Source organism: Bicyclus anynana, chromosome 1, assembly GCF_947172395.1.
Source record: "Bicyclus anynana chromosome 1, ilBicAnyn1.1, whole genome shotgun sequence".
Lineage (NCBI taxonomy): Eukaryota > Metazoa > Arthropoda > Insecta > Lepidoptera > Nymphalidae > Bicyclus > Bicyclus anynana.
Window position 1 is genome coordinate 16354409 of NC_069083.1, and position 18810 is coordinate 16373218.

Genomic DNA, 18810 nt, shown 5'->3' on the forward strand with positions numbered 1-18810 from the left:
AACCTTTTAAGTTTACTTTTAGAGGTTATTTTAATAGCCTGGTTTTATTATTTTTAAGTTTTGTGTGATTTGATCAAAACAAATCAAATTCATTCTTTATTTTGCCAGAATATGGTACATGTAGATAATTTCATACACAGGTCATAAAGTTGATGCTTTAAAAGGTCCACATTTAGAGATAGGTACACTTAAAAGTCAATTGACAATGTTTTCTTGAACGAAAAGCTTCTTTAGGCATTCGCATCTAGCCAATACAGCTTAACATTTTGGAAAGTGTGTGAAAGGAAACTTACTCGTTGCCAGTTTATTAAAGCATGTTTTGCGGTTTCCCATTCTTGGCGACGGTATTTAATTATTACCGAAGACGCCGGTCGCCTGAGCTCGCGACGTCGCCTCCGTTTCGCTTCGATGTGAAGAATTTCCATCTACTTGGTTCACTAGGTGTAGGTAGGTTGGTATATTTTTCAAAAGAAAGTCGGGTTATTTACACCACCTAAAATTCAAGAAAGGCTGGAACAAACAATATTTTTTGTTGTAGGCATCGGTCATGGTTAATTACTACCCTACCGGCAAAAACCCGTATTCCAACTGATTTAGCGTTCCGGTACGATGTCGCGTAGAAACCATCATCATATCTTAAACTATAACCTATAGACCCGCAACACCTAACAATTTTTCACTCCAAACCTTAAATACTTCTGTGACTGTGTGAGCGTAAAAGCTAAGCTAATACCCTCGCCGACACGCACACAAGCGTACTTATCGTAGCGTAGCGATGCGTCAAGGGCTCCCATTTTGGGGCTCATAAAACGGCTTACGAATCCTGCGACTACACACTATCTATGTGTTACAAATCTATGCTCATAGGTATGGGTAGAATGAACTTGTACCTCTTCCAAGTAATCCCGCTTCTATCTTAGAGTGCATCGTCACTTACTATCAGGTGAGATCGCAGTCGAGCACTAACTTGTCATAGAATAAAATATTATCTTTGATTAGTCAAAGATTCACTTTTAAATCATTCAAGAAAAAAATTATACTTACTATATGAAATATATATCTGATAAAAAAAAACAAGGTGCTACTAAAGTGTGATAGGGATAAAAAGGGAATTTGCTTAGCTAGCTTGCGCCCTTACTATGTTGAAAACTCCATAGTTGCCACTTGCATATGGCTAACTCCGTCAGCCTTTATATAAAACTAGCTGACATCGCGCGGTTTCACCCGCGTAGTACCCGTTCCTGTAGGAATACGGGATATATAGCCTATAGCCTTCCTCGATAAATGGGCTATCTAACACTGAAAGAATTTTTCAAATCGGACCAGTAGTTGCTGAGATTAGCGCGTTCAATCAAACAAACAAACAAACTCTTCAGCTTTATAATATTAGTATAGATGACGAATGTCTGGCTACACAGGGTTGTAGTCTATAACAGCTACTCATATCTATGTAGTGTTTCATTAAACCGCAAATTCATGTTTACGTAAACAAGTCTAAGAGTAAACAAAACAAACTGAAGCGTATTATTGGGAATCTGTTCACCGAGATAAACGCGCTGATTCCCAATCTGATGAATAAACATTCAAATTTAAACGGACTTACCCGCCTATTATTCCAAAAAGCAACGCGGCCTACTGCGCTACTACAGTCTCGCGAGATGTTCTACATACGATGAGATGTAGCGAAGACCCTAAGCATTGTAGCCATGTGGCATGTCGATTCTCTTTCTACAGACGCTATCGCTACGAAAACTAAAAAAATGTATGGAAATGACAATCGAATGAACTGACGATGACGATTGTCATTCTCATACATTTTTTAATTTTCGAAGCGTATGCCATCGTAGAAATAGAATCGACGTGCCACATGGCTAGAGACCCGGTTAATTAAGCAGTTTGGCTTACTGCAATGTAACCTATGACATTTTCTTTTTGCTTCCGTTTTCTCCGCTACTAGCATAATTATCCTCAATTTAACATTTATAATTAAATGTCGAATTCATTAATTAATTCCAATCATCACTTGCATGAGTAGGTAGAATCTGTAGGTTCTTCCGAAGTCTGTTGTTCGTGGTTATATTTCTGAAGAAGCGTGATCGATCTTAAATCTCTTCTTTAATTTTACCATCCAGGTGAGATATCAGATGAGGGCTTGTACTTCATAAATGCATGCATGTACTGCCTACCCTGAGAATTCAGTAAAAACCAGTATTGGCGAAGAAATTTTCCATTTCTTACAATTTGTAAGTATAGTGCATAACCTAGCCAAAAATCTTGTGTCCAGCTTGAGCTTATAATAAAAAAAAAAAACTACAACTTTACAATATTAAGCAGAAGGAGCAAAAGCATTTAATACACTTCACTCACATGTTCTCTCTTTGGAGAAATGGCAGTTAGCACCCAGTCTGAATCCTCTCGTAGGCGTGTTCTTCTATGTACATTGTATGGCGTGGCCTCATTATATTGCCGAATCTAATTTCTACCGACCCCAGCCCATGAATACTCAAACATGAATAACTTTATTTTGATTGTTCCAAAATTACGAGTAAAACGCAATAAGGCTTCGATGTTTCGCGTGATTTAATGCCTAATTACATATTTCGATACACAGTTTTATCGCAATCCCTATTCTGTAAGGTCATGTCACCTTCAACAGGTCTCTGGTCAAAACTGTGATTTTTAGCGTAAGACTAACAGGCGAATGAGGAACAAGAAATATTGACTGCTTAATAATTTTCATTTATTGGTGATTAAAAAATGAATTTTAAAGAAGAGAATTTGAGTTTAAACTTGTTTTTTTTTTGTTAAAAATCCTTACACCGTTAAAAGGACATTCAGAGCTTTAGTCTTATAACTACTCTCCGATAAAGATGCACATAACTATAGCATTTTGTAAATAAAACAGTTATTTTTATTATAATTTTATTCTGACCATATAACATCAATGATCACAATGCAACAGGACATTAGTTTTTTCGTACAAATGTAGTAATAAATTATGTAACTCTAAGTGATTAATATCATTACAAACATCAATATCAATGGCATAACAGATCTTTAGAAAATATTGAATTTGATCTCAGTTAACATCTAACGATGGGTCACGATTGATATAACGAAACTACTAATTAAACAAACTTAAATATAACATAAAAGTTAAATAATTATGAAGCAACTGTATTATACAATACAACGTCATATGAAAAGCGCCGAATTATGTAAATGAAATGTACTAGTGTATGTAAAAATAATAATTATGCATTAAGCATTATTATTATTTTTACACCCAAAAAGTAATAATAATGCCATTATTTTGAATTATTTAGCATAATGCCAGAGGAGACTTTTTTAAAGACCACATTAGAAAATAGTGTCTAATAAAGCCTACAAAAAAAATTATAATGTAATTAAATTTACATCATTACTTTATAGAAAGTAATGAAAAAAAAGGAAAACACTTAAAAATACTTCAATCTTACCAACGTAATGTTGATATTTTTCTTGGCGAAATGTATTTTGCATAATATCAAAATATACACCGCGCTACGTTATTCGTCTTAAACCAAAATCCCACATAATGTACCCAATGTCTATTATCCATCAGTGTTATTAAAAAAAAAAACAAAGTACAATTCAAGGAGTTACAATTGTAATAAACTTTCAAAAATCGATTATTTTAACACATCCTGTATTTTCAAACATCTACCTACCTCCTCGCCGCAGTCACGTCGGCAGCCCGTCGGTCCCTTTGAGCTTTGAGGTCATTCACTTTAACCTATTTCTTTAAATTAAATTTTATTTTATTTACGGGTGTTAACCCGTACTAGACCTGTGTCGATCGCGATTGATCGAATCTCTGATACCCGATCAGTACTTGTGCGTGAGCGAGTGACGCGGCCGTAAGCGCCTCAAATAATCTGCGAACGATTTTTGTTCACCACACTGAATTGGACTTGTAACAATTATCTGGATCGAATACTCGTCGGTCAGTCGTACAACATCACTCTACAGAATAGCAACCTAAAATCCGATCAGTTCGGAATTTTAACGGCCTTCGTAGCGCAGTGGTGTGCGCGGTGGATTTACAAGACGGAGGTCCTGGGTTCGAACCTCGGTTGGGCCGATTGGGGTTTTGGTCCAGGCCTGGCTGGTGGGAGACTTCGATCGTGGCTCGTTACCACCCTACCGACAAAGACGTACCGTCAAGCCGTGGATTCAAATACTCCCCCTAATAAGTTAGTCCGTTTCCATTTCAGATTGCATAATCACTTACTACACTACCGTCAGGTGCAATTGTAGTCGATGGATTACTTGTAACGAATAAGAAAAGGGTTCCGATTCATGTCCTACGGATGTTCAGTTTAAGACTCAAGTAACTACATACTTTAAGTCGAGTCGTAACGATACACAAAACACGAAAGACCCGTGACCCGAATGATCGAATTATTAAGACCCAACCAATCACCTTGCGTTATAAGAAACGATCGAAAGATACATTTCTTACCTGTACCTATTTTTGGACATTGCCGACAATAGTTACGGGTTAGGCGGCGAGCGGCGTTATCAAAAAGGAAACCGCAAATGACTAGGGCTTGCTATTTTTTAAAATATCGGATTCTCGATATATCGATAATTTCAAAATAAAGTTTTCGGCTAAATGAAAACTTTTAACAATTAAGTATTTATTAAACTTCACTATTTTTTTATGTAACTAAATTGACAAGTAAATGAATACGATTAAACATGTTTAAAGTTTTGTCTGAGGGTAAAGTAGTGTATACTATCTGAATACATTACGTTTTACTTATTTCAGTGACATTTTCGATAAAATGCAATTAAATAAACTAAAATATGAAAAACGTAATAAAGTATAAATAAAGTAAAGTAGATTATGTTTGATAATGTTTTAGTTTAAATAATTTGCGAGGGATATAAAAAATTAAAACTTGTTAAAAATATCTAGTATCGATATCTACGTTTCAATATCGAACTATCGATATATCGTCCATAAAAATATTAGTAATGAATACTTATCGCTATTAAGTGATAATGTCGATATTTTGATATATCGATATTTTATTAACAGCCCTAGTAAAGACACTGCCGCCGACTAGGTGTATCAAAAATAGTAGGTATGTAGGTATTAAACAACAAAATTTCTGAAACTAGGTCAAAGTTCATTAACTTCTTATTTCCAAACAGAATGAAACAGGATGTTCTGAAGTTTTTTCATCAATTTTAATTTTTTTTTTCGATAGCGTGTGAATGTGCTTCAGCTTATTTTTAATATTACTATAGAGTTTCTCTTAATGGATACATACATGTCGCGGCGGATTATAGACGCGGCCGGTAGCACGGTGTATACTACTATTGAGATATTTAACAGTAAAGAAAAATTTGGAAAATGAAATTCATGATGAAGATTACAGAAATATATAATACCTATTGATTATATACCTAATGCTAAATTCTATGAAATAAACTCGATTTTCCCGAACATAAAAATTATTATTATTAGTATTAAAACACTTAAACATGAAATGAGTTATTTTCCCGTAATGGCACTTTTATGACTATAGTATAAAATATCACTAAACATTATTGTAAAGCTGAATTTCTCAGCTAGGCAAGAATTAATAGATGCGAACAAGTATATCATTTTATTGAAAAATAATACAATAGGAAACTTAAGCTAACTTATGCAGATACGCGTTATAGAATTTCAAATTCAGTCCCCATGGAAACTGAAATAGAGAGAAAGGCGATCTGCCGTTATTGGTACGAGAATCGATATCATCGGTCCCGCAACCTTATCTACTGAAATGAGTAATGGCCACCTACCAACTGCCATTGGTCCGTGACGTTACTACTAAAACTTACTCGTATTATGAGAGTGAGAAAGGCCGCATAGTTTTATATTTCATTCATTGCGGCGTGAACACTATGCTTCCAAGTTACGGTTCGAAGCATTCACTTCTTTACTTCAGCATTCGAATTCAGAATTTACCTGCTCCTATTAAAATGTCTGAACATTTCGAAGACTTATGTTAACATTTTTATTTAAGCTTTAATGACCCTTAAATACTTTCTATACTTAATTAATATTCGTACATATTCGTACTTTAAACAAAACTAATCATAACTGTAGAGATTTACAAAAATAAATACCAAATTCGGTGCGTAGCACAGTAATATTTTTTTTATAAAAAGATTTTGTACTGATGAATTTCCAGAGACCCTGTAATTTGACAAAGTACTTGGAAAAATATAACTTATGACGACTTATAAAACTACATTTCGTCGTTCGGTTCTTCGGCGTCGGCCAGCTTAATGAGACCTATGAAACTCTTCTCGGGCTGCATCAGCGAGTGTCTATCTCCGCCGGTGTTCCTCACAGCGAGTATGTCGCCTGCTCTCAGGAAGAGAGCAGCGGCAGAGAAGCAAGAGTTGGGCTTCTCCAGTCGCTCTAAGGAGTGTGAAGACTGCGCGCATTGCAGGAGAGTGTCCCGTCCCTCCATGTACCTGTTGCTTCTGTGCAGTACCCACGATATTATGTCGTGACTATCCAAATAGTATATCTGGAACAATACATAAGAAGATAAGTTAAGTCATCGATATTTCACTCTCAGTATTACAATACCCACTTATCTAAAATCCCGAATCTATGTACAGTAAGTTGGCTCTCATCGATTATAATGAAACCCCGTCGTGTCTGTTGGCTAAGAGAGAGGCGGGCGTGTAAACGCGGCTTTACAAGATGACGGGTTCCACAGGTAATGGTCTAAGAGTCCTTAAACCTAGACCCAGACCTTCGCCATTTTATAAAAGCTGAAAGTTTGTCAGCTCAGGCTCCTACCATAAGTCAGTACGGTAGCCAATAATGGAGATTGGACCATGGTGGCTTGGTGCGACCGTTGGAAGTGTAATTTTTTATGTTATATTCCCTGACAAACTATCAGCTTGCATAAAATGACGAAGGTCTGACTGTCGCTGACTCTCCGACTATAACAAATACCCCACGCTTCCGTTTTCTCCGCTACTAACATAATTATCCTCAATTTAAGATTTATAATTAAATGTCGAATTCTTTAATTAACTCCAATGATCACTTGCATGAGTAGGTAGAATCTGTAGGTTCTTCCGAAGTCTGTTGTTCGTGGTTATATTTCTGAACAAGCGTGATCGATCTTAAATCTCTTCTTTAATTTTACCATCCAGGTGAGATATCAGATGATTTGCCTACCCTGAGGAATGAGGATACAGTAAAAAAACCTTCATTTCAAAACCTAGAATTTGTAGACGGGTATCAAACTTCTGTTACTTGCACGTAGATAATGTAGACAGCTTTCACACGTCTGTTACCTGCACGTAGACAGGTTTCACGCGTTTGTTACCTGCTCGTAGACGGGTTTCACACGTCTGTTACCTGCACGTAGACAGGTTACACACGTTTGTTACCTGCACGTAGACAGGTTTCACGCGTTTGTTACCTGCACGTAGACGGGTTTCACACGTCTGTTACCTGCACGTAGACGGCTTTCACACGTCTGTTACCTGTACGTAGACGGGTTTCACACGTCTGTTACCTGCACGTAGACAGGTTACACACGTTTGTTACCTGCACGTAGACGGGTTTCACACGTCTGTTACCTGCACGTAGACGGGTTTCACATGTTGGTTACCTGCACGTAGACGAGGATGACGGGTTTCACACGTTTGTTACCTGCACGTAGACAAGGTAGACGCCGTTGTGGTGCACGTTGATGTGGCCATTCCTGCTGAGAGTGGGGCGCGCGTGCAGCGGCGACGCAGCCGTCCATGGCGACGGGTACCACACGTCGTGATGAGCGCCGTGCGCCACTCGGACTAGGCCGTTTCCTGGGAAATACATCATTATTTATAAATACGTGTATTTTTTCTATAGGGACAATTACACGTATTATTATCATCAACCAATTTTGATAGCCCACTATGCGACCAGGGAAAGGGAATTTAAAATGTAGACCAACTTTGCTCCAATTCGGAATTTGCTACGATCATTGCCAGATTGTTAACATTTTATCAGTCTATCATCAGTTAATAGTAGGTAATTGCGAATATCATTTTCCTTTTTCGGTTGAAGACGGTGGGAAAGGTAAAGACAAAAAACGGGAAAGACGCTTTTTACCATTTTCTTGATTATTTTTCGAATAATAATTTATTTCGTGGAATTATTTTTCAATTTGTTTTGTGGAGGGGAAAGCGGCATTTTAATTATTCTTCTTGGTAGACGGAATTAAATCGCTCGCGGCAAGTTATAATAAATCGAGCAATAACGTCGACCCCTCGCAGGGTTCCCATGTAGGTATATATATAATTTACACATTCGATGTATCTATGGATATAAGTACTATATTGTACTTTTATATTAATGTGTAATTATAAGCATTTTTCACACTATCAATAATTACGAGTACCTACCTATCTATATATCTATACTAATATTATAAAGCTGAAGAGTCCTCAATAAATGGGCTATCTAACACTAAAATAATTATTCAAATCGGACCAGTAGTTCCTGAGATTAGGGCGTTCAACCAAACAAACAAACAAACTCTTCAGCTGTATAATATTAGTATAGATTATTTTAATAGTTAACACATCAATTCACAAAATTATGGATAGCTCATAATCATCATCATAATTATAAACCCATATTCGGCTCACTGTTGAGCTCTTTCTGAGAGTCTCCTCTCAGAAAGAGAGGGGTTATATAGTCCACTTGGCCCAATGCGGATTGGCAGACTTCACACATGCAGAGAATTAAGGTTACCTCACGATGTTTTTCCTTCACCGTTTGAGACATGTGTCACTTGATTTCTTAGCTCATAATACCTATCGGTAAATGAAAAGTTTTTCATATTATTCATACCTTTATAGTGCTCGTGTATCTCGGGGCTGAGATGTGATGTGTTGCCATGGAAATGGGCGGCTATGAAGGCGCGCCGGGGGGCACCCCCCTACAAACAATAAACATATTCGGTATACACGTGTACACGTTATGCAAACAATACACATAATACACACTTTGATACAATACCAATATAATACGTATTGCTACCTCACATCTATACTTATAATAAATCTGTAGAGAGGTCAATTCTGTACATGAAATATATTTACAAAATAACTATCAGGGGGGGTGATTAGTGGTCGATATTTATGCCAAAAATGCAATCAGTAAAATTTTTGTCTGTCTGTCTGTCTGTCTGTATGTTCTTTATAGAAACAAAAACTACTCGACGGATTTTAACGAAACTTGGTACAATTATTCTTCATACTCCTGGGCAGGTTATAGTATATTTTTCATCACGCTACGATCAATAGGAGCAGAGCAGTGAAGGAAAATGTTGGGAAAACGGGAAAAGTTACTCCATTTTTAAGCTTCCATCGCCGTCGCATGGTCCCTACCATAGGGGTAGGGTAAGGATAGGGTAGTGGTAGGGTAGGGGTAAGGTAGGGGTAGGGTAGGGGTAGGCGTAGTAGGAGGGTTTCACGCAGACGAAGTCGCGGGCGTCCGCTAGTATTTAATAAAAGTATTTTGTATATGGCGCCAAAAATCTATAACAACTTGCCACAACAGCTGTCAAACAGAAGCATAAGCAAACCTACACTTAAAGAAAATCTTAAAAAGTTTCTAATAGTAAAATGTTACCACTCCATAGAAGAGTACTTTGCTGATGCTTCAAAAAATAGTATTAATTATATTTCTTTTAAACTTAATGTCATTAAATTTTAATTTAATTAATTAAACAATAAACATTTGTATACCTATTAATGGTGAAACATTGTTACCTAATACATAAGAACATCTTTGTATAACTAAATGTAATGTTTCTTGCAAATAAATGATTCTTATTCTTCATCTTATTCTTAGCACTAGCGGACGCCTGAGACTTAGACCGCGTGAAATTCAGTTTTTCACATCCTGCGGAAACCATGGATTTTTGGGATCCTATATCACAGCCTATATCATAGAATACATATGTAGAATGTTTAAAACTTTAAAAAGGTAGATTGTGCTTTAGTATCCTGTAAATCTATATCTCCTATCTATACTTATAATAAATCTGTAGAGAGGTCAATTATGTACATAAAATATATTTCCAAAATAACTATCAGATGATTTGTGATCGATACAATTATTCTTCATACTCCTGGGCAGGTTATAGTACTCGTAAATGTACTTTTACATCACGCTACGATAAATAGTAGAAGAGCAGTGAAGGGAAATGTTGGGAAAACGGGAGAAGTTACTCTGTATGGATTTTTAAAAGGTAACCCGATGGGAATCGGCCTGTATGAACTCTTCGCCACTGGTAAATCCTTATCGTTATTCATATTATGCAACTGTAATATAATATTTATTACGATAAGTACCTAACAGTGGCAAAGAATGGAATTTTGACATAGGTAAGCCTAAATAAAAGGAAATCCATACCAATACAAACTCCGGTTTCTCATACATACATACATACTCATTACAATAATGATTATGCTGGTACGAGGCTGGACCTAACATACATTAGACTTTTGGATTCCTTACAATGTTATCATATTACGTACCTATACCTAAATATATAATAAACTAATAGTTCTCGAAATCCTTCCAGCTTTACAATCATAATAAATCTCGTTAGTCATGATTTACCTTCACATTAGTTAAAACGTTAGTCATGAGTTGATCCTTGTTAAAGAGCTTTCATTTAAAATTAAAAAAAAATGTTGATAAGGGTAAGTACCTAATATTTTTAGAACTGAATACATGCAGATAATTACCTCATCATTACTGTTCCTCGCAGTTCTGGATACAGTGTGTAAAGCCATTTTGTTATGAGCATCGGCGTTCGGGGAGAATTTCTTTGTCTTGCGTCTGTAATAAAAATATTCATTAACCGACTTCCAAACAGGAGGAGGTTCTACGTTCGGCTGTATGTATGTTTTTTTTTTATTTTCATGTTAGCGCACCGGTTAAACCTTGAACTTCCCGGATTACAACGTAACCTTTGCACCGTTGAATAAAATAGCTTTCATTTAAAAATATATTGACTTAGGTAATAATATAAATGAATCTTTTTTTTATAAAAAAATATTTGTCATATCTTTTATAATATGACCAATATTCCCCGTTCCCCTCCAACTAGTCGAGAAAGACTGTGCTAGGATTGGGTACGACAATAATCCAACGGGGCGGGAATCGAGCCACCACTCCTCAGTGATGAGTCCGACCGCTGTGACCGTTGAGCTATTGAGGCTATAGAACTAAAGAAGAAAGAAGATACTTAAAAAAATCTGTATTTCACTCGTTTAAATAAGGACTAACTATTAATTGATGGCATCAAGTAATAAATCAATATCTTCGGTCAAAGTTTAGAGAATTCATGAGTAGACCCTAAATCAAAAGTTTTAAACAATCTAAACCAAGTTTCAAAACAAGTTATTCTCATTAATTTGCGAAATTCTTAACAGTTTCTCAAATTCGTTGGCCACTCCACCCATTTTGTAACAAAACTTTTAAGGGCTTGGCCTCTGGGTTGTTACATAGTTTTAATTATTATTATTTGTTACAAAAAATTTATATTATTATTTGTTACACGCTGGCCCAATGCAGATTGGCAGACTTCACACACGCAGAGAATTAAGAAAATTCTCAGGTTATGCAAACTTATGCAGTTTTACCTCACCATGTTTTTGATTCACAGGTTGAGACACGTGATATTTAATTTCTTAAAATCATAACTACAATTCGAAACTACACTCTCAGAATCGGAGGCAGAGGTCATATCCACTGGTTTATCACAGCTCGTTATTATTAACCACAATTTTTTTCTCTCATTTATTTATAGATCTTTTTTTTTAATTTATAACAATGTTAATAAAAAATATAATACAAAACACTATTAAAATTTATAAAAAAATAAACCTTCTCGGTGCGGGACATTTGAGTGCCCAAGCAACAGGTGGTCAGGGGTCCAGAGTGAAGAACCTCCTCACAATACCACATTATTATTAACGTCTGGTAATAGTGATTAAAGAGTTAAACATCAAACAAGAGTGGTGGGTGCCTTCAATAAAGAGGCCTATAGTGGGTCGTTAAAAATAGGCTGATCATAGGTAATGAGGTACAAGATGATGACGAATATAGCAAAATTATCCCCATTTCACAAAGGCCTCGAAAGTCGAATAATAATAATCGACTTATAAATCACGAGTCTGAAATAACTTTGGCACTGTTTACATTGTGCAACAATGTTTTCATTATAAAATTGAATTGTATTTTCTTAGAAATTACGCAGCGCTTTGGAAATAGGTATGATGTCGTAAGATAACCGAAGCTTTCCTTTTAAAACTTTATTTTAAGCGACGACATTGTCCCAAACCGCAGCTTATTGGAAGCTTTCTAGGGATTCGCGGTTTCAGCCGCGATCCGAAGTTCAAAGAAGATTTCATCGCTTATGCTTATTAAATTTTTACCAGACTAGCAAAGGTTGTGTAAATGTAGGCTTACGCATATCCTTGACACGTTCCAGCCGAGACAAATATCATGTAATGAGGTGACATGAATACTTAGATGGTTAGGTTTCGGCTGTTTAGTTAAATATATATATTTTTTGTATGTGATCTATCGACCACACTAAAAAAGTCCCTGCATTCTGTAAAGTTACAGCGATGCGACATCGCTCATTTCCATGGCAACTTCGTATTTAGTGAAATTTAATTTTTGGCATTCCATCGAAATGGCATAATCGTCGATTCATTCAATTAGGTGATCGACGATTATGTCATGTGTAAATTTTTTGCTTTAAAACTTTATTACACACGCTTCCGTTGGGGAGCAACGCTGGTGAATACGTTACGAAAAGTGTAATCGAGCGAGGCGAATGGACGTTAAGAGGGAGATCTAAAGATCTTTTACTTCAGTGGTGTGGTCTAAAGAAAGAAAGAAACAAAGAAAGAAAATAAGTTTATTCACTTTTTAGTGTCACAAGCAGTACATCCTATCTTAGATATTATATGACTGTCTATGACACCCTTAGCTACATAGATAATGTCAAAGGTGACACCAAACAGAAAGGGTTTACAGCTCAGCATTAGCCGTTCATCGCAGGAAAGCAATGCCCAGCGCTGATTTTCAGCTGAGACCCGGGTGACGTCACACTCACTAGTTACGCTTGATTGGTTACTACGCAGCATCTTACCGGAATGACATGTATATATTTATAGGTACTTAATAGTACAAATAATATGATCACGTGATAGCCCAGTGGATATGATCTCTGCCTGCGACTTGGAGGGCGTAGGTTTGCGGTCCGGGGCATGCACCTCCAACGCGTTTTTATTTAAGAAATTAAATATCACGTGTTTCAAACGGTAAAGGAAAAACATCGTGAGAAAAACTGTATACCTGAGAATTTTCTTAATATTCTGTGCGTGTGTGAAGTCTGCTAATCCTCATTGGGCCAGTACTAAGGCATACATATGGTACATATAGTACATGAAATCGCCAGGAGATATCTTTATCAGTATGATATAGGTACCTACCTAAATAAAAAATGTATAGGTATATGAGAAACTGATCTAGGACCTTTTCCGTAATATGAACTAGAAAGTAGCACCCACTCAGATGACGAATCCTGTGTCGATCGTGCCCACATTTTCCTTTGTTTCTCTATATCTCGTTCAACTACGAGTACGTAGGCGAAAGGAAGCATAGCCTATGATATATCACATCACACTTCATACTATCACGTCACACATCACACTAATATATAAATGCGAAAGTTTGTCTGTAACTGTGTGTGTTAGTATGTTTGCCTTTGTGCAGCATGTTTGTGTCCTTTGACATTAAGCGAGTCGCACGTATTCGCTAGATGTAGGCGGCTCAGTATCGTGATGTTTGCAAGTCCCTACTAAAGGCCTATGTCCAGCAGTGCAAGTCCATCAACTGATATGATGATGATGATGTGCAGTGGCTATTGAAGCGATTTGGCTGAAATTTGGAATGGGAATATAATTACTCTGGATTAACACATATAGGCTACTTTTCTTTCCGGAAAAATCCATGGTTGCCGCGGGATAGGTGAAAAACTGAATTCCACGTGGACAAAGTCGCGGGCGTCCGCTAGTATATTATATATTGATAATGCGTGTTGTAATCGGAAACCCGGTGAGACGGTAAGCCGTCATATCCTTTCATCAGATTCGACGTGGGACGTGATCGTGTGAGAGCATCTTGGGCTTTCTTTTGTCGGGATGTTGTATTGTACTCATATTACGTGGTAAAGGGTAAAAATAAAAGGTGAATGAAAGGTAATACGATCGTGGTACGATAGTGACCACGTCAATAAGTAGGCGGCTGACGTAGACTTTTATTTATAAAGTCAGCCACTGATCAAGTAAGCTCACATGCCTGCAGCGCTAATGGCTTGTCAGCCGATAAAACTGATCATGTGTTGGTCGCGATGTGAATTACATCATGCCGATCGCGACTAACGCACGATCAGTTTTATTGGAACATCAAGCAGGCATGTGATAATCAACTGATAGGATAAGAGAATGAGGATAATCTGATAATAATACTTTTTAATCCGCCCTGAAGACCCTGTTAATTCGACCCTGTTGCAAAATCGGTAAAGGGGCTGGAGTCTGGACTAATCACAGAGAGGTGGCGGTTCGATCCCCGCCCCCCGAACTATTACTGTACCCACTCCTAACACAGTCTTCTACGACTAATTGGAGAGGACTAGGAATGTTGGTCATATTTAAAAAATAAAGATATGGCAAATATTCTTTTAAAATTCTGCCAAATTTCATATTTGAAATTTGTTGTCAAGCGGTTTTTGTTGTTTCGTAAATCTTTCTCATTGAACTTTCAATTCCAATACTAAAATCTAGAGTTTTCAGAGTTGAAGCGTGTCCAATTTGTGGTGTAATCTAATAAATAATAATTATTGTGTGTGTAACCTAAAAATCATGTAAAAAATAAAAAAGTCTAAAAAATCACTTACATATCTGCCTATATACAACGTGTCCCAAAATTCAACGATAAGCGGGCGCCAAAAGATTGACCTGCTCATGAGCACTTAAGGAAAAATAATAAAAAAAATATACCTAAATTTTTTTTTTAGTTACAAAATAAATTTTAAAATTCTTTGAAAATTTACACCTTGTATGATATTTTGAACTACCGCAGCTACAATTTCTTAAATATGCTTAAGATTTTTTTTGTATCGGAACCTAAGTAGTACTACTATTCACCACAACTCTTAAAAACACCACAATGCCCGCAGTTTTTACACAAAAAAAAATCAAAATATTTTTTTTCCCTCAAATTTTTAAAGATTTTTACTTTCAGTCTACTTTGACTCATGGTCTTGCAAAAAAAAGTATGAACACCGCTATGGCAAGTTATTTTCAAAGTTGACGCAACTAATCAAGATTTCAAAATAGTATAATACCCTAGGATAACTAGTCACAAAAAAAAATATGCGTACCATTTGTAAACAAGAACCAAATTTCTTAATTGTTCTTGTTGTTAGTAATAAATTTTACTATGTTCCAAAAATGTGTTTGTTATTTTAATTACACAACATTAAAGTAAATGTTCGAATTGTTTTCCACCGGCATTAATACAGGCACGACATCGCCTTAAAAACGACCGTTTTATTTTTCGCGCATATCTTCTAGCATTGATATGTGCCGCAGCCTGAGTGATTTTTTGCCGAAGCTCGTCCAATGTCGTAATCGGTTTTGCGTAGATCCTGTCTTTGAGACAACCCCAATAAAAGAAATCCAGGGGGTTTAGGTCGGGTGATCGGGGTGGCCATAGGATAGGACCAAGTCGCCCGATCCAACGCCCCGGATACTCGTGGTCTAGGTATTGTCTCACAGGACGAGCGTAGTGAGCTGGGCAACCATCATTTTGATACCACATATTTTGAAGGTCGCTTAGGGGGACGTCTTCTAGTAATTCTTGCAAATCATTTTGTAAAAAGTTCAAATAACTGTCCCCATCTAAGTTTCCTTGTAATTCAAAAGGCCCAATCACTTTTCCATTTAAAATGCCCGTCCATAAGTTGACCTTAAATTGATATTGGGATTTGTCTTCTCTCATCAGGTGCGGATTCTCATTGCTCCAGCTGTGTAGGTTGTGAAGATTTAAATAGCCATCTTTCTTGCAGGTTGTTTCATCCGACCATAGTACTTTATCCAAGAACTGAGGATCTTCCCGATGCTTTTGAAGCATCACTCGGCAAAATGCGATCCGCAGTGGATAGTCCCGTGATAGTAACGTTTGTACACGTCTGTAATGATATGGGTGTAGCCGATGACGTTTTAGTATTCGATGTGCTGAACTTTTTGGGATTCCCGTAGCTGCTTCTATGGCACGCACTGAGGTAGTTGAATCAATGTTTATTTCATTGAGAACTTCTTCATCGCATTCCGATCTAGGTCTTCCAGCGTTTCTTCTAGCTGACGGCAAACGACCCTCCGAAAACGCTTGATGCACATTCATAAATACCCGATAATCTGGATATCTTTGAGCGTTTGGGTACCTTTCTCGATACAATCTGCTAGCAGCGTTAGCATTGCACCGACATTCTCCATAAATGAGATGCATGTTAGCGTATTCCATCGGCGTGTATGGTTGCGGCATGATAACGCTAAACAGTCCAAAATACACCAAAAGTCCAATTCACAAAACACAGGCACAGTCCAAAATAATGCCAGGTCAGTTCAGTTTGCAGATCACTTAAGTCCAGTCCAAAATGCAAAGCCAAAAGTCGTTAGTACGAGAGCCACGTCAATTGAATACGGAAAGTTGCGCAGTAAACAAAGGAGCAGAGCGTACTGACTTGCTGGGAACAGGATTTTCTTTACCTGCATCATTGTCATTCAACAAAGAACATCTGTCTATCCCTCTCTAACGTATACTTATCGCTATCTTTCTCTCTCTCTCTCTCTCTTATTTTTAAATGTTATCGTTCGTTCCATTAAAATTCTAGGAAATTGCAACGTATGACTCACATCATTTTGTGCATAAAGTAAAAGTGATTTCTAGGAGCAAAAACATTTTAGAAATTTAGTTCTTGTTTACAAATGGTACGCATATTTTTTTTTTGCGACTAGTTATCCTAGGGTATTATACTATTTTGAAATCTTGATTAGTTGCGTCAACTTTGAAAATAACTTGCCATAGCGGTGTTCATACTTTTTTTTGCAAGACCATGAGTCAAAGTAGACTGAAAGTAAAAATCTTTAAAAATTTGAGGGAAAAAAAATATTTTGATATTTTTTTGTGTAAAAACTGCGGGCATTGTGGTGTTTTTAAGAGTTGTGGTGAATAGTAGTACTACTTAGGTTCCGATACAAAAAAAATCTTAAGCATATTTAAGAAATTGTAGCTGCGGTAGTTCAAAATATCATACAAGGTGTAAATTTTCAAAGAATTTTAAAATTTATTTTGTAACTAAAAAAAAAATTTAGGTATATTTTTTTTATTATTTTTCCTTAAGTGCTCATGAGCAGGTCAATCTTTTGGCGCCCGCTTATCGTTGAATTTTGGGACACGTTGTATATCAAAATGATTATCAAAATCAAAATCAAAAATCATTTATTTTAAGTAGGCTCAGTTTAAAAGCATTTTTGACACGTCAGTTAACTATTTGTAAAGATTCTACCACCGGTTCGGAAGGCAGGTTCTGCTGAGAAGAAACCGGCAAGAAACTCAACAGTTGCTCTTTTTAAAAAATTTAAATCATACAGTATTATAATTTACAATTGATGATAACATTACATTACAATTTCTTATAGTTTTACTTTTTGTATGGAGGAAGCTGTTTCAATGGCCTTCAAGCGCTTTTATCTTTAAGGAACTCATCAATGTTGTAGTAACCTCGACAAAGTAAATGTTTTTTAACACATTGTTTAAAGCTATGCATTGGCAGGTCCATCACAGTCTTGGGGATCTTGTTATAGAAGAGTACACCCAAACCTACAAAAGATTTTTTTACTCTTTGGAGACGATATGCAGAAAGAAATCTTATCTATCCCAGTCCCCGAACAAAGGAAGCGATCACAAAAGCGGTGTTACATAACACTTAGTAAGTTAGTACCCGCCACCCGGTAGGTGTTATTATTAGTGAAGTATAGTCTAGGCTGAGCTTATCGATTTCGTCGCGTCCCGAAGTGGTTCATGTTACAGACCGTATTTAGTGTGAGGAGAGTAAGGTATCCGACGGATTCCGTAGAAGATTTTGTTACAGAACGAAATACTTTGTAAGCAGATTTTTAAGGGAGTATTAGGTTTGTGGTAATAGATTTTATACCATGTGTATGATGTAAAAAAGAAGTGCAAATAACAATATATAATCACAGTTTGTGGTGGACCATACATTTTATTATTTATTGGTGTCTAGCTTTAATGGTCTACCAATACAGAGTCAAATAATCAGGCTATTTATAGCTAGATACTTAGATAGAAAAGACAATATACCTCATTATAGGAGTATCTACGTCAAGACATGGTCCGGATTACTGATAATCTGGATGACTCTCATACTTATAATATACTAGCGGACGCCCGTGAGTTCGTCCGCTTGGAATTTAGTTTTTCACAAATCCCGCGGGAACCATGAATTTTTCCGAGATGAAAATTAGCCTGTGTGTTAATCCAGAGCAAAATCTATTTCTAACATACTTACACTCCTTCACACAAACTTTCGCCTTTATTAAATTAGTGTGATCTCACCGTCCTGATCTGTAGACATG

The 18810-nt window shown here is 36.6% G+C and overlaps 1 protein-coding gene across 2 annotated transcripts in view; it reads right to left on the reverse strand.

The window, feature by feature from the left end:
- Positions 1–2905: 2905 nt before the first annotated feature.
- The window catches only part of LOC112055873 (protein eiger), a 70055-nt gene continuing 54150 nt past the window's right edge, over positions 2906–18810 (reverse strand). Inside the window, exons 5-8 of one of the 2 annotated variants that reach the window (XM_052882530.1) lie at positions 10819–10912; positions 8912–8999; positions 7724–7878; positions 2906–6578 (exon numbers count right to left, since the gene is read on the reverse strand). In XM_052882530.1, the coding sequence (XP_052738490.1) occupies positions 6291–6578; positions 7724–7878; positions 8912–8999; positions 10819–10912 (625 nt within the window). In that variant the 3' untranslated portion in view covers positions 2906–6290. Of the gene's footprint in view, positions 6579–7682; positions 7879–8911; positions 9000–10818; positions 10913–18810 lie in introns of both variants that reach the window. The other variant, XM_052882532.1, reaches the window with a different exon arrangement.